Consider the following 13,015-nt stretch of genomic DNA (forward strand, 5'->3'; position numbering starts at 1 on the left):
TCTCTCTATCTATCTACCTACCTATCTATCTACCTACCTACCTCTCTCTCTACCTATCTATCTACTCACCTATCTACCTATCTACTCACCTATCTCTCTATCTATCTACCTAATCAACTACATTCGTACACATGTCTCCATGTATACAGCTAAAAAAAACAAGAACAAAAAATGTAAATTATATATATCTATCTATCTATCTATCTACCTGTCTTTTTCCCCATTTCCCCATTTCCCCGTTTCCCGTTTCCCGTTTCCCGTTTCCCGTTTCCCGTTTCCCGTTTCCCGTTTCCCGTTTCCCGTTTCCCGTTTCCCGTTTCCCGTTTCCCGTTTCCCGTTTCCCGTTTCCCTTTTGCTCGATGTACAGTAGTAAAGAAAGAATGAAAGAAAGAAAGAAAGAAAATAAATCATACATAGTCTTCAGCTACACTCACTATACTACTTGTACTTGAACTTGAACTTGTACTTGTTTATAGCTTGGATCCATCATTATCGTTGTTATTGTCGTCGTTGTTGTTATCGTCGTCGTTATCGTCGTCGTTGTTATTGTTGTTATCGTATCCACCATTATCTTTATGATTATCATGCAACATGCAGTGCACATGTGCGAGCGAGGCGGATAAATAAATAAATAGATACATGGATAGATAGATAGATAGATATATATATATATACATGTGCGTCAATGAGGTCTACTGGTGCTTGTGTAGTGTAGTATAGTGTAGTGTAGTGTAGTGTAGTGCAGTGTAGTGCAGTGTGTAAAGCGCAGTTACAGTACGGAGTCATGAGTCGTCGGGTAAATGGGACTGGGTCTTGGGTCTTGGGTCTGGATACCAGCCTGGATACCGGTTGGGCGTCTACGTAAGTAAGTGGGTAGGTAGAAATGGCTAGTTAGATATAAAGTAGGTATATGTACTTGGGGTTTAATAAGTAGGTACTCGGACAGGAATGGGAAGCCCCCCCTTGCCTCGACCTGCCTCGCTCTGCCTCGCTCTGCCTCGCTCTGCCTCGCTCTGCCTTGCAGACGAGCGAGTAGTGGATTAACTGCATGAATTCTAATAACACATGTACTGCCGTTACTCTTCATCCTAGGACTAGTGACAACCTTGTCCTAGTTCTCATCATATGATATAGCGTCAGCACGGAGGAAAAAAAAGGGACAATCACTTCATCACAAAGCACAGACAGCACATGTAACGAAAAAGCTTTTAAATTTCTCATCCTTCATACGCCATGACGCAAAACTGGTAGACCAGCCAGCTAAGCTATCTCTGTTTCACACAAGAGAAAAAAAAGAAAAAAAGAATCAAAAGCACTGCCCGCCAAACGCCAGCCATGCAACCATGTAGCGTGAACGAGGCTTAATCCACATACTCGGATCGCACCTTCTTCGCCCTCCGCTTGTTAGCTTTGAAATGCTTCTTGCTGTTCATCTTCAGGTCGGCAGGATCCACGTCTTGTTCGAGGGCAGCCATCATTTTTGCTTTGCGCCCGCTTAGCTCTTTGCCCTGCTCGCTGTACTTGTAGTGGAATGGCTGGGTGACTTTGGCCATTCCCTGGCCGGGGCCGAAGAACCGCTTGTCCATGCGCTGTGTCTTTTCGCCCTCGATAGGGACGCCGCCGTCGAAATCGTCGTCCATGAGCGAAGGATCCTCTTGAAATGTGCCTGCGAGGGAGGAGCTGCCGCCGGCGTTTGCGAGAGGGTGGTGTCGACGCTTGGCCGGGAGGTGGTTTGCGTCGTAGAGTTCGCGGTTAAAGTACTTTTCGTCAGTTGGAGGATCTGTGGGCGGGGGGTGGCAGAAGAGGATTTTGCCCTTGACGTAGTCCTTGAGGATGTAGCGCGCGGCTCGCGATTCGTCGGGTTGGCCGAGACCCTGGGTGGAGAAGCCTCGGGCAATGGCAAAGGCGCGCAGGACCTCTTCAGAAGTGGGGATTCCAGTGCCGCCTTCTTCAAGAGGGCGGGGATGAATCTTCATACCATACAGGGCTTCAAGGAAGGACTTTGGAATCCGCCTGGCGATGAGACCTGCAGGGCCAGTGTATTCTCGCAGTTGGTCGATTGGTAGGACACCTGCGCATACGAGCTCGGCCTTTGTGGTGGCAAAATTGGGGAACACAAGACCAGGGCAATCGCAAAGGACAACCTTGTCGCTGAGGTGGATAGTCTGGAAGTGCTTCGTTTTACCGGGGGTTGCAGACACAGACACCTTCTTCGCGCCGATCAAGGCGTTGATTGTAGACGACTTTCCGACGTTGGGGTAACCAACAAGACCAATCGACGTCTTGCGAGGCTCGCCGTTTGGTCCAGTGTCAATATCTGGTGCATGCTGCAGAAACAGCGCTTCGAGGTCGTCCGTGGTAAGTATCCGTGTCCGCTCATCGCCATCTGCTTCAGCCCTGCTCTGGCCGGGAACGTCGACAGTCTCTTCGTCCACCCACTCTTCCTTCTCTTCTTGCTTATCCTGCAGGTCAATCTTCTTGGCCTCCTTTGCAAGCTCGTCATCTTCAGGGTCGATTTCCTCCTCAACATCCTCCTCGTCCAGGTAGTCTGAATCTCCTGATTCGTCGCTTCCCTCTGCCAACTCACGCGCCTCGTTCATCTCCTTGGCCAGCTCAGCCGAGAAGAATTTGAAGTTGATACCAGCCTCGGTAAAGTAGTTGGCCCAGGCTGTCCGCTGCTCCAGGGTCATCATATCCGCCTTGTTGACGAGCAGCAGATTGTTCTTCTTAGGGTCCACCTCCTTGACATAATCCTCCAAATCCTCGGATCGGAACATGAGCGGGTTTCGGGCATCCACGATCTGCACTACCAGGTCGGATCGCTCAATCACACGCCACAACTGCCTCCAGACCTCGAGGTTGCGCTCAAAAGGCGTCATGAGCAGGTCGTTGTTCTCTTGCAGTTCCGCCAAGCCTCTTCGCCACTGCAGCAGCGACGCTCTCTCCCTCTCGTCCAGCTCCTGCGGTGTCGTCTGCGCATCCCATTTTGGTCGCCTCGGCACAGTCAGCCTGTTCCTGTTTTCCTTGTGTTTGCGAGTGACGCTTTGCTCCTCGGCGGCTGAGAGGAGGTATGGGTTCTTCTGGTCCTTGTGTATGATCTTGACGTTGTTCATCTTCTCGGCCGTGAAGTCGGTACCAGCCAATTCCGCGGTCGAAAGGAAGTCGTCAAGAGCGCCTTGTTCGGTGACGGAGCGCATCTTTACCCATGCTGCCTCCTTCTTCTCGTTGGTGATGTACTGAGGGTGTCAGCATACGACGATGAATTATGAGTCCTCTGCACACTCCTAATTTTTGCAGGCTTGCGACAGAGTCCCAGTGCATGTTGTGCCTACCTTTTCGCCATTTTGGCCTGTCCGCTCGATTCCCTGGTTAAAGTTGCCCCTCCGCATGTCAGCGCCCTTGCCCTTGCTGAACCGATCGTTCATCAGGCTGTTGCCCAGCCCGACGCTCTTCTTGGACTTTGCGAGCACCATGATTGCGGTTGCCTGGGAATATGTTGTTTCGAGGGTTTGTCCCAGTAGAAGAGGGGTGGTGAGTCGGAGGAGAAAGTTGCGACCAAAAAGTTGCCCCACGTCATTCACCGGTCCACTCGCCTAAATTATTTTTCGAGCCCGACGCCAAAAGACGCTTCGTTGGTAAGCAGCGGGCATTCCCCAGACTTCTACAGCCAACAATTGCCACTTTCCCTGACACACGCTGCCAAGTCGCACACAGCCGCCACGATGCCTCGCCGAAAGTTCATGTAAGCTGCCAAATTGAGTGCGTCGCGATGCCCCGCTGACCCCGCGACAAGCGATAAGAAGACGGCGACCAACTTTCGCCTCGTGCACCGCGCCCAGAATGACCCGCGCATCCACGATGAAGACGCCCCGCAGATGGTCTTTGCCGAGACCAGCGCACCCAACAAGCGCGAGGAATCGGAGCCGGCAGGCAGTTCGCGAGCGTCGCAGTATTCGGCAGCGACCGGACGGAGCAAGATCAAGTCGAGGCGCGAACTGGAGAGCGAGTACGGCAACAAAGTGCGCAGCAACGAGGGCGAGGCCGCCAACTATGGCATCTTCTACGATGACACGGAATACGACTACATGCAGCACATGCGCGACCTGGGCACGGGTGGCGGCGACGCATACTTTGTCGAGGCCAAGCCTGAAAAGAAGGGAAAGCAGAAGATGGACTTGGCCGACATGCTGCGAGACGCCTCGCTGAACGACAGCAGAAGCCAAGCCGATATGAGCGTGAGCAGCAACATCAGCAGCGTGAGCGACCTGTTTGGCGAGGACATGGCGCCCTCGGAGTTTGTGCGGAAGCAGACGTACCAAGACCAGCAGAACATCCCCGACGCCATTGCGGGATTCCAACCTGACATGGACCCGCGACTACGCGAAGTGCTGGAGGCGCTCGAAGATGAGGCCTACGTGGACGACGAGGAGGACATTTTCAACGAGCTCGCCCAAGACGGGTACGAAGTCGACCAACGCGAATGGAGCGCCAGCGCAGACTCGGCCCACGACGAGCGCGACCCCATGGACCGCTTCCTCGACGACGAAGACCCCGGCTGGGAAACCGACGACACAATCAAAGCCTCGTCGCCCAAGCCAAAGTCGACCGCCGACCCTTTGTCGCTCCCCGCGCCCGACGAGGCGCCCGCCCCAGCAGACGCAGCAGACATGGCGTACCTGAAGGAATTCAAGAAATTCAAAGACGACGTCAAAGCCGCAAAGCCCACAACCACCAAGCCCTCTGGCCCCGCAGACACGCAATCCTTCATCACAGGCGCCTCGGCCCTGACGGCCGGCGGCCGCAAGAAAAAGCGCAAAGGCGCAAAGACATCTACATCGGGCTACTCCATGACATCGTCGGCGCTCCACCGCACAGAAGGCCTCACACTACTGGACCAGCGCTTCGACAAAATCGAAGAAGAATACGCCAACGACGACGACTCTACCTTTGACTTTCCCGACGACGCCTCCCTGGCCTCGGGCATCTCCAAAATCAGTGGCCTCACCGGCATAAGCCAGTCGTCTACCACTACCAGCAGCAATAGCCACGCCCCGCCGCTGCTCAGATCCGATTTCGACTCCATCATGGATGATTTCCTCGGCTCCCACCATACGCAGGGTAAGCGCAGGGTTAAGCGTGGGAAGCAGCAGACGGGCATCGAGCAGCTCGACGAAGTTAGGCGCGGGCTTGGCGCTCCCAGAGTGAAGCCCAAGGACCATTTTAGTGTACTCAGGGCTTAGCAATCTGAGGCCTTGGGTTTGTATGTGGGATCCAAGGCGCGGTGGGATGGAAGTTTGCATGGAATTGGCGTTTCGGGGGTTCTTTTTCTTTCCTTTTCTTTTTCTCCTCTTTTTCAACAGGGCAAAATGGCATGATGATGATGATGGGGCTGGGGATATAGCAGGGCTGGGTATGCATGCACTATACATGGTTTTTTTTTCTTTTCCTCATATTTATATACCACCCCCCCCCCCCCCACCATGGCTGGGTACATTGATCACGCTACGACGTAAATGGGTATAACATACATGTCACAGTTTTCCAAACCATTCCGTCGTGACTATTTCTGAAAAAAATAAAAAGATAACAAAGATTGCATGAACCAGGTATTCTGATTATCATTGTATTGCATTTCACTCATGGACATACATCATAATACGTGATCCCTCGTCGTAAACACACAGTATACTATGGTTCATCTTCACACTCCCAACTCACTGCATTGCCATTTCCGTGCAGCCACGCACGCACCTAAGCCTTGGGCTCAACATTGACATTGGACACACCCCTGTTCAGCGCCTTCTTGCTGACCAGTCTGAAGCCACCGAGCAGCATGAAGGCAGCGAGAGAGCCGAGGACAACAGCGAGCGTGACAAAGGCGCCAATGACGCCTCCGATGGCAGGGGAGATGCCATTGCTCTTCTTGCTCTGCTGTGTAGACGCCGCATCAGCGGCACCCGCGTAGGCCGCACAGGCACCGGCCTTGTTTCCGCACTTGTTGCACCACTGCTGGGTAGACGTGATGGCGAATTTAGTGAGGTTAGTCTTGAAGTCAGTCCACGAGAGAGTCTGGGCATTTGTGCCGAAGAGCGGGTACACGGCGGGCTGGCTGGCGTTGGAGGCGGTGCCGTTGTGGAACAAGAAGCGCACTTGGAGGTCGGATTCGGCGGGAAAGCCGGTGGTTGCGTCGGCAGTGGTGAAGAGCTCAAAGGCCATGGAGCTGGCGTAGTCGACGATACCCGTAAAGTCTGTGCTGACGCGTGGCAGGTTGGCGAGGCCGAAGAACGAGGCAAAGGTGCCGTAGGCGCCGAATTGGATGCCGAGTTTCTTGGAGCCAGACGAGCTGATGATGCCGTTCATGTAGTCGAGGATTTCGCCTGCGAGCTGCATGCCGGCAATGGCGCGCGTGTCGTCGCTGGCGTTGTAGGCAAGACCCCATTCGTGGGCGTTTGCGAGCGTGCTGAGCTGGAGCAGGGTTGAGTTGGTCAGGACAGCCGAGTTGGGGATGCTGGAGTTGTGGATCTCGGCTACGTGGATGGTGTCGAAGACTGATCTCGTTAGCAGTGATGGCGAATTGGCGGTATAGAAGACGCACCAATGTATGCATTCTTATAAGTCACCTGATCGGCGCTGATGACGCCGTTGATGGACGGGACAAGCGACTTGTAGAAGCCAGAGGTGCTTGCAGCAAGCTTCTTGTACTCGTCGCTGTCAAAGTACGAGTTTGAGCTCGCCTTTGCGTTTTGGCAGCTGGATGCATCCTGGAGCCAGCCCGAGTCTTCGGAACCGGCGCCAGTCTCAATGGTGTTGACGGGAATGAGCTGGTAGCCATCCATGGGAGCTTGGACGCTTTGGCCGTTGGCCAGCGTCGAGACGGTCCTGACAGGCGGGTACAGGCCCTGGAGGAAGCCCATGGCAGAGTTTTGCAGAACATTGTCGACGGGTGCTTGGACCTGCAGCTGGGACAGCTTGACCTCGTCCTCGTTGATGCCGCGAATCTTGGAGTTACCAGACAGGTAGCGTGAGCGGTAGTACTGGCCCGACGTGTAGACCTGCTCGTAGCCAAGCGTCGTCAGGTTGGTCGGAGGAAGGGCCTTTGGGGTGCGGTCGCCATGGCGGTGGAAGACGTAGGCTCCCAGGATAGTCTCAGCGGCATCGGCGCCCGCGAGCAGAGAGAGGGCGGAGAGAGCAGCCGCGGACTTCATGGTGGGCAATTGGAGTGCGGGCAACGAATCAAGCTGCACACGAGACGGAACAAGCAATTGAGCCCAGAGCAAAAGGCGGGACGAGGAACAGTCAGAGGGGCTAAGGCGGGAGTTTATACCACTATCTTGCAAAGAGCCCCGCTAAGGAAACATGAGGAAAGTACCGGATTCTGGATAGTAACAGCTTCCCGCTTGTCCAATCCCAACCATGGTCGGCGACCATTGCAGCGGGGCAGTTGCCCAACGTGCGTTTCTGCATGGAACTATGCAATGTTGGGAGGGGCATGTAAGTGGGGTGTGGTCTGGCGACTGGGGCGTTACAAGCTTTTCCGCGCAGATACGCGGACACGGACGTGTTTGGCTGACAAGCGACAGGGAGGGTGTGATGGGCATTGTGAATGGAGATTATTCAGTAGTGGTAAGGATGACGGCGTGCATGTCACCCGTCGCTGCCGTAGAGTATTTCGCACACGCCGCCAATGGGCACATCCATGACGGCATCGGTGCCTATGCTCCAGAGGCTCTTCCAGTCGACGTCATGTGATGCGTCGAACTGGTAGGCCGAAAAGGAGCCTCGACGGCTGGGGGGCGCACTTGGTCTAGTGTCTTTGTCCTTGTCCCTCTGGTGCAGCCTGTCCGTCAGCAGGATGGGGTCGCGCACAATCTGGCGCGTGGTGCGGTCGACGGCGGCAATCTGGGCGCATTCGTCCACCAGGTTCTCGCAGCTGCTCAGCGGCAGCGTCAGGTAGCGCGTGTTGTAGCTCGCCAGGGCCACGTAGATGTAGACGACGAGCACGACGAGCCAGCACGGCACGGCGAGGGCCCACCAGCGGTTGGGGTAGTAGTGTATGCCCATCTGGTGCAGCATGGGCGCGGGCACATAGGCCCAGAGGATGTACATGAGAAAGGCGGCCGAGCTGCCGAGATACAGGGCGAAGCCGTAGTACTCGTACGTGGGAACCTTTGGCGACGCCCGCGGGACCGTCGGGGCGTGGCGTGCCGAGTTGGCCAGGTTGGTCGTGTTGGACGTGGGCGTGCTGGTGCCGTTCTTGTGCGAGCCAGCCCTGCCCGACGTGTCGACATCGGACGAGTCTGGCGTCGTCGGCCGCGATGTCGGGCGGCTGAAGGCAGGGCGGAGGAGCGAGGTCAGCGACGGCGACGGCGGCAGAGGGTTGGGCGGGCGGTTGTAAAAGGGCGGGAAGAGCGTCGTGGCGGGATGCTGGGGCAGATGCGACGACGACCTGGACGTGTAGAGGCCGCGAGCGGCGCGCACATCGACGTTGTTGTTGCTGTTGCTGTTGTCGTCGGAGTCGGAGTCGTCATCCTCGCACGAGTCGTCGCTCTGCCCATCGCGCACGGCAAAGGCCCCCTCGTCGTCGTAGTCAGCGTCGTGGTTGTCTGACGCCGCCTCAGAATGGCCACCATTCGATGCCGGCGACAGCGGACTTGGGCCCGGGCGGGTCGCGGTCCGTCGAGGGGATTTCACGTCGTGCGCGTCGTGGCCCTCGCCATTGAAGCCGCCCAGCGTGGGCAGGTTGGGCGTCGACTTGGAGTAGAGGCCAGAGGGGATTGAGCTCCGCCTGCCGTGCCGCGACGACGACGACATGATGTCTCTGCACTGGCTGAGGCTGGCCACGGCGCGTGCTCGAGGCCCTGAATGACGCGTTCTGCGCTAGCCACATTGTTCCAACCTCGACTCGCTCCCCCCACGTCATGCCATGGACTGTTATCCGTCGCCATATATCAAGCAAATGCACAGGCCCACGCTCAAGCTCACGATTCCTATTCGACATGCCTATCTAAAGCTTACTGGCCGCCGCGCTCGTCCGGTTCAGGTACAGCGGATCTTGGGGCTCAATGCCGTACTTCCTGCAAAGGTCGTCGCCCTTCTTCTTCTGCGCCTCCAGCCTCTGCTTGTGCGCCAGGCCCTTCTTGTTCTCGTTCCTGCCGAGCTGAAGGAGATGCACCTCGTCAGGTCCGTCGACAATGCGCATCGTCCGGCCTGATGCCCACATCTGAGCCAGCGGCGTGTCTTGGCTCACACCCGCACCGCCGTACGCCTGCATCGCCCAGTCAATCACCTTGAGGTTGACCTGCGGCACCAGCACCTTGACCTCGGCAATCTCCTTGAGCGCGCCCTTGGCATTGGTCTGGTCAATCTGGATGGCAGCGTTGCACACGGCCAGACGCGCCGCGTCGATCTCGATACGCGAGCGAGCCACGCGCTCCAGCATGATGCCGTGCTTGTTGAGCAGCTCGCCAAACGGCTTCTTGCGCTCGTCGTTGATGCGCGCCAGGAACCACTCGAGTGCCTTCTCGGCCGACCCGATGCTCCTCATGGCGTGGTGGATACGTCCAGGACCAAGACGCCCTTGGATAATCTCAAAGCCGCGGCCCTCGCCGAGCACCATGTTGCTGGCCGGCACGCGGACGTTCTCAAACGTGACGTGGCCGTGGCCGTGGGGCGCGTCGTCGAAGCCCATGACCGAAAGCATGCGGTGGATGGTCACGCCGGGCGTGTCGTTGGGCACGAGAATGACCGACTGCTGCTTGTACTTGTCTGCGTTGTTGGGGTCCGTCTTTCCCAGCACAATGAAGATCTTGCAGCGAGGGTCGCCAATGCCCGAGGACCACCATTTCTAGCCAGCGTTAGCCGTGTCGGGTAGAGGCGATGGAGAGGCACCAACCTGGCCGTTGAGCACATAGTGGTCGCCCTCACGCTTGATGCTCATCTCAATGTTGGTGGCATCACTCGAGGCCACCTGGGGCTCCGTCATCAAAAAGGCGGAACGGATCTTGCCCTGCAGTAGCGGGTCGAGCCATCTTCTCTTCTGCGCCTCGGACCCGTACTTGGCAAGCACCTCCATGTTGCCCGTGTCAGGGGCAGCGCAGTTGACCGCCTCGGAGGCTGTCATGCTCTTGCCCAGGTACTCGGCCATGAGTCCGTATTCCAGGTTGCTGAAGCCGGCGCCCTCCTTGAAGTGCGCCTTGGGCAGAAACATGTTCCACAGCCCCAGCTCTTGTGCCTTCTTCTTGAGGTCTTCAATAACAGGCGGGTGCGCCGAGAAGCGCTCCTGGACCGTCTGGCCGAGCTGGCGCACGTAGACGGCGTCGGCGGGAATGCATTCTTCCTCGACAAACTTCTCTACCTACGCAGGCCGTCAGTACGTGTCGTCTCTGCCAATTGCTTGACGCTTACAATATCGAGCGTCTTTGCAGCTCTCTCGCTAACAAACGGCCGCGCGATGACGGGGATGCGCTGTGAAGCCGGCACATGGCCGTTCTGGCTGTTGCTCAGCAGATCGTAGGCGCGGTCGTATGGCACAGACATGTTGCTTGTGGGTTGAGGAGGTCAAGTTCTCGAGCCACAGGGGAAGTCTGGGGTACTTCAACAAAACGTGGAGGCGAGACTGTGGCAAGCGACGGCTACGGGACCTGTTGCGCTACTCCGCGTGTCAAAGTTGCCGAGGTACGATGCTTATCGCCTCCGCTTTAACGCCAGCAGCCTCGACGTCCATTCCACAGGATGTTCAATGCTTTACCGACAAACCCCCAGACGGCATACTGCTGACCGAGGCTGTTGGTAGCGTCGTTTGTGAATGCCATGCCCATTGTGTGGTAGTGCCAGCCGCCAAGCTGACGTAACGCGTGACCATCACGCGTTGTGGTTTCAAGTGCTTCTGCACCTAGCGAATGTCGAATGGAGCGAATAGCATGTTTGTCTGCCATGACTGAAAGGGTTTGATTGAGTGTAGTAGTGAGAGTGAAGTTGCAATGAAGCGGGCTCTTCATCGAAACTGAGTATGAGCTCCACTTTGCTGTACCCAGGCAGCAGCGAGCTCCTTCACCCTTCACCCAGAGCTCTTGCCCTAGGCGTAAATCTCGACGCTAACCTGTCCAACCCCTCAACCCACTTCTCTCACATCTCAACTGCATCAACAAAACACCCAATTCCGGCGCAATGCCGGGATTCTCAGACCTGTCCCGCGAACTCATTGACCACATCATCTCAGACCTCATCTCCCTTTACGACAACGACCCGGCATACCAATGGACTTGCCTCCGAAAAATCACCCGCTACCACAAGACCATGATTGAACGCCACTTTCGTCACTTCTGGGTACCCGAGCTGTCACTCACAATCCGTCTCTCTACACCAGATGACTACGATGTTGTCTGTTTTGAGGCTCCTGAAGAGGATTGCCCCGATGCCGAAAGCTCGCACAAAGAGTTGCGACAGGACGGTAGTGGCAAATATGTGACATTCGTGGCAGATGACTATGACGAAGACGTACTTTTCGATCTATACGACAATGTCCAGGACTGGCTAGACGAGGTTGTCAAAGCAGCCCATCGGGTACGACATGATACTGAACATGCGAAATCAATTGTCGTCCGCATGGGCGATGGCATACTGAACAAGGGCTTCACAAAAGGCGGCATTGTCAGCGATGTCCTCATTCCCGGTGTAACCTTCAACATCCAAACCGATCCTTGGCAACTATCATTCGATTGGAAGGCACTCTTCGGCTTGCTCTTCGGCGAAGAAATGGCAATGCGTCGGTTTGCCGATAGACTGCTTGCAAAGTATATGCCGAGAATCAGTGTATTGCGCCTACGCAAGACCCCTGCAGCTGTATACACCGTCTTGCGCGAGCACTATCATTGGAAACGCAGGGAAATGCTATTGGCATACCGAAAGCACATTGAGTCGCAGAAACTGCTTCCAGATGGCCAGCCCTTTGACTTGACGCCATTTCTCCCCGACCAAGCCGAGCCACCATCCTTCCCCAAAATCTCAGACCATGACTCTTTCGTCTTGTGTCTGGACGAACAGAGCGTTGTATTCAAGATTCCCCAATGGGAGCTGTTAACCATACGCCAAGTTGCACGGCTGCGTATCATGGACGAACTCATCGAGCTAGACATGATGCCCGAACAAGGCATGAGTCGTTGGGGAAGGCACTACTATGAGGAAATGCAAGTGCGAGAGGATGAGATGATGGGCCACAGAAAAGCGAGTGAGGAGAAACTGAAACAGCATTTGAGGGGGCCAACACTGAACTCTGCGCGGTTCTGGGACTAAGATGAGGGAGTGAGCAGGAATCCTTGACTGTTTCCATGCAGAACAGCAGATGGACAAGGCATCATCCGTGGTTTTTTCGGGAGTGCAAGACATGGGTATCCTGATTACCGATTATTGTAATTATATTCTCATGCATCGGGGCAGCATGAATGTAGTAAAACATGAATAAATAAGATTCAGGGTCACGATACTTGAGCACGCTGCATCGTCTTCAGAAGTATTATCACCATGGCTCCAGCACAAACTAACAAAGGTATCATTATCAGCACCCCATGCCAGCTTCCCTCTTGTATCTGCTCCTACCCTCCCTCCCTCCCTCCCATCCTTCTCCACCCTCCACCCCCTCACTGTCAACCCTCCCTCCACCATCTCCCAAATCAGCCCCTCCACCAAATCCCATATCCTAAATCACGCCCTCCCCCCTCAACCTCGCAATCTCAGCTTCCACAAACAACCTCACCGCACCACTCTCATCCAGACAATACCTCTACGCCCCACACGCCTTGAACTGGCAACTATAAAACGCCTGTCTCCTGCCCGCCTCGTCCCGCCGATTCATAGCCACCAGCCGCAGTTCGCTCGCAGGACTGCATTCGCACTGCGTGCCTGGCGCGAGGCCTATGGAATCTGCGAACCCGTTCCACGCGGCGCACGCGGCGTTGCTGCATTTGCGGTAGGGCCGCCCGGCGTTGAGCGCCGACGAGTGCGTCGTGAGGGTTTTGTT

At 55.8% G+C, this 13,015-nt stretch overlaps 6 protein-coding genes across 6 annotated transcripts; 2 read left to right on the plus strand and 4 right to left on the minus strand.

The window, feature by feature from the left end:
• Window positions 1-1,312: 1,312 nt before the first annotated feature.
• Window positions 1,313-3,506, minus strand: SETTUDRAFT_167929 (uncharacterized protein). Its single transcript, XM_008025043.1, has 2 exons — window positions 3,333-3,506; window positions 1,313-3,236 (listed from the first exon to the last, which is right to left on the minus strand). The coding sequence occupies exons 1-2, from the start codon at window positions 3,471-3,473 to the stop codon at window positions 1,362-1,364; spliced, it is 2,016 nt and encodes a 671-aa protein (XP_008023234.1). The 5' UTR covers window positions 3,474-3,506; the 3' UTR covers window positions 1,313-1,361.
• A 229-nt stretch (window positions 3,507-3,735) lies between these two features.
• On the plus strand, window positions 3,736-5,440 carry SETTUDRAFT_167930 (uncharacterized protein). Its single transcript, XM_008025044.1, has one exon. It carries the CDS (start codon window positions 3,876-3,878, stop codon window positions 5,238-5,240), a length of 1,365 nt encoding a protein of 454 aa, XP_008023235.1. The 5' UTR covers window positions 3,736-3,875; the 3' UTR covers window positions 5,241-5,440.
• Window positions 5,441-5,602: 162 nt separating this feature from the next.
• Window positions 5,603-7,279, minus strand: SETTUDRAFT_167931 (uncharacterized protein). Its single transcript, XM_008025045.1, has 2 exons — window positions 6,596-7,279; window positions 5,603-6,548 (listed from the first exon to the last, which is right to left on the minus strand). The coding sequence occupies exons 1-2, from the start codon at window positions 7,203-7,205 to the stop codon at window positions 5,752-5,754; spliced, it is 1,407 nt and encodes a 468-aa protein (XP_008023236.1). The 5' UTR covers window positions 7,206-7,279; the 3' UTR covers window positions 5,603-5,751.
• A 371-nt stretch (window positions 7,280-7,650) lies between these two features.
• SETTUDRAFT_79739 (uncharacterized protein) lies at window positions 7,651-8,793 on the minus strand (the record flags this gene model as incomplete). Its single annotated transcript, XM_008024770.1, has 1 exon — window positions 7,651-8,793. A coding segment is annotated over one exon (1,143 nt), but the record flags the coding sequence as incomplete, so codon positions are not given.
• A 183-nt stretch (window positions 8,794-8,976) lies between these two features.
• SETTUDRAFT_167932 (uncharacterized protein) lies at window positions 8,977-10,717 on the minus strand. Its single transcript, XM_008025046.1, has 3 exons — window positions 10,405-10,717; window positions 9,893-10,354; window positions 8,977-9,844 (listed from the first exon to the last, which is right to left on the minus strand). Exons 1-3 carry the CDS (start codon window positions 10,534-10,536, stop codon window positions 9,005-9,007), a joined length of 1,434 nt encoding a protein of 477 aa, XP_008023237.1. The 5' UTR covers window positions 10,537-10,717; the 3' UTR covers window positions 8,977-9,004.
• A 449-nt stretch (window positions 10,718-11,166) lies between these two features.
• Window positions 11,167-12,367, plus strand: SETTUDRAFT_183500 (uncharacterized protein; the record flags this gene model as incomplete). Its single annotated transcript, XM_008025047.1, has 1 exon — window positions 11,167-12,367. The coding sequence occupies one exon, from the start codon at window positions 11,167-11,169 to the stop codon at window positions 12,289-12,291; it is 1,125 nt and encodes a 374-aa protein (XP_008023238.1). The 3' UTR covers window positions 12,292-12,367.
• Window positions 12,368-13,015: the final 648 nt, after the last annotated feature.

This window comes from Exserohilum turcica, assembly GCF_000359705.1.
Source record: "Exserohilum turcica Et28A unplaced genomic scaffold SETTUscaffold_13, whole genome shotgun sequence".
NCBI lineage: Eukaryota > Fungi > Ascomycota > Dothideomycetes > Pleosporales > Pleosporaceae > Exserohilum > Exserohilum turcicum.

What these genes read in the sequence shown, in the direction of transcription:
- SETTUDRAFT_167929 (XM_008025043.1), bottom strand. Translation starts at nt 3,473, where the DNA reads ATGGTGCTCGCAAAGTCCAAGAAGAGCGTCGGGCTGGGCAACAGCCTG. An exon ending in CAGGCCAAAATGGCGAAAAG is followed by an intron (nt 3,237 to 3,332) that starts GTAGGCACAACA and finishes TGACACCCTCAG; the next exon opens with TACATCACCAACGAGAAGAA.
- SETTUDRAFT_167932 (XM_008025046.1), bottom strand. Translation starts at nt 10,536, where the DNA reads ATGTCTGTGCCATACGACCGCGCCTACGATCTGCTGAGCAACAGCCAG. An exon ending in CTGCAAAGACGCTCGATATT is followed by an intron (nt 10,355 to 10,404) that starts GTAAGCGTCAAG and finishes CGGCCTGCGTAG; the next exon opens with GTAGAGAAGTTTGTCGAGGA. An exon ending in ACTATGTGCTCAACGGCCAG is followed by an intron (nt 9,845 to 9,892) that starts GTTGGTGCCTCT and finishes AACGCTGGCTAG; the next exon opens with AAATGGTGGTCCTCGGGCAT.
- SETTUDRAFT_167931 (XM_008025045.1), bottom strand. Translation starts at nt 7,205, where the DNA reads ATGAAGTCCGCGGCTGCTCTCTCCGCCCTCTCTCTGCTCGCGGGCGCC. An exon ending in TTATAAGAATGCATACATTG is followed by an intron (nt 6,549 to 6,595) that starts GTGCGTCTTCTA and finishes TAACGAGATCAG; the next exon opens with TCTTCGACACCATCCACGTA.
- SETTUDRAFT_167930 (XM_008025044.1), top strand. Translation starts at nt 3,876, where the DNA reads ATGGTCTTTGCCGAGACCAGCGCACCCAACAAGCGCGAGGAATCGGAG.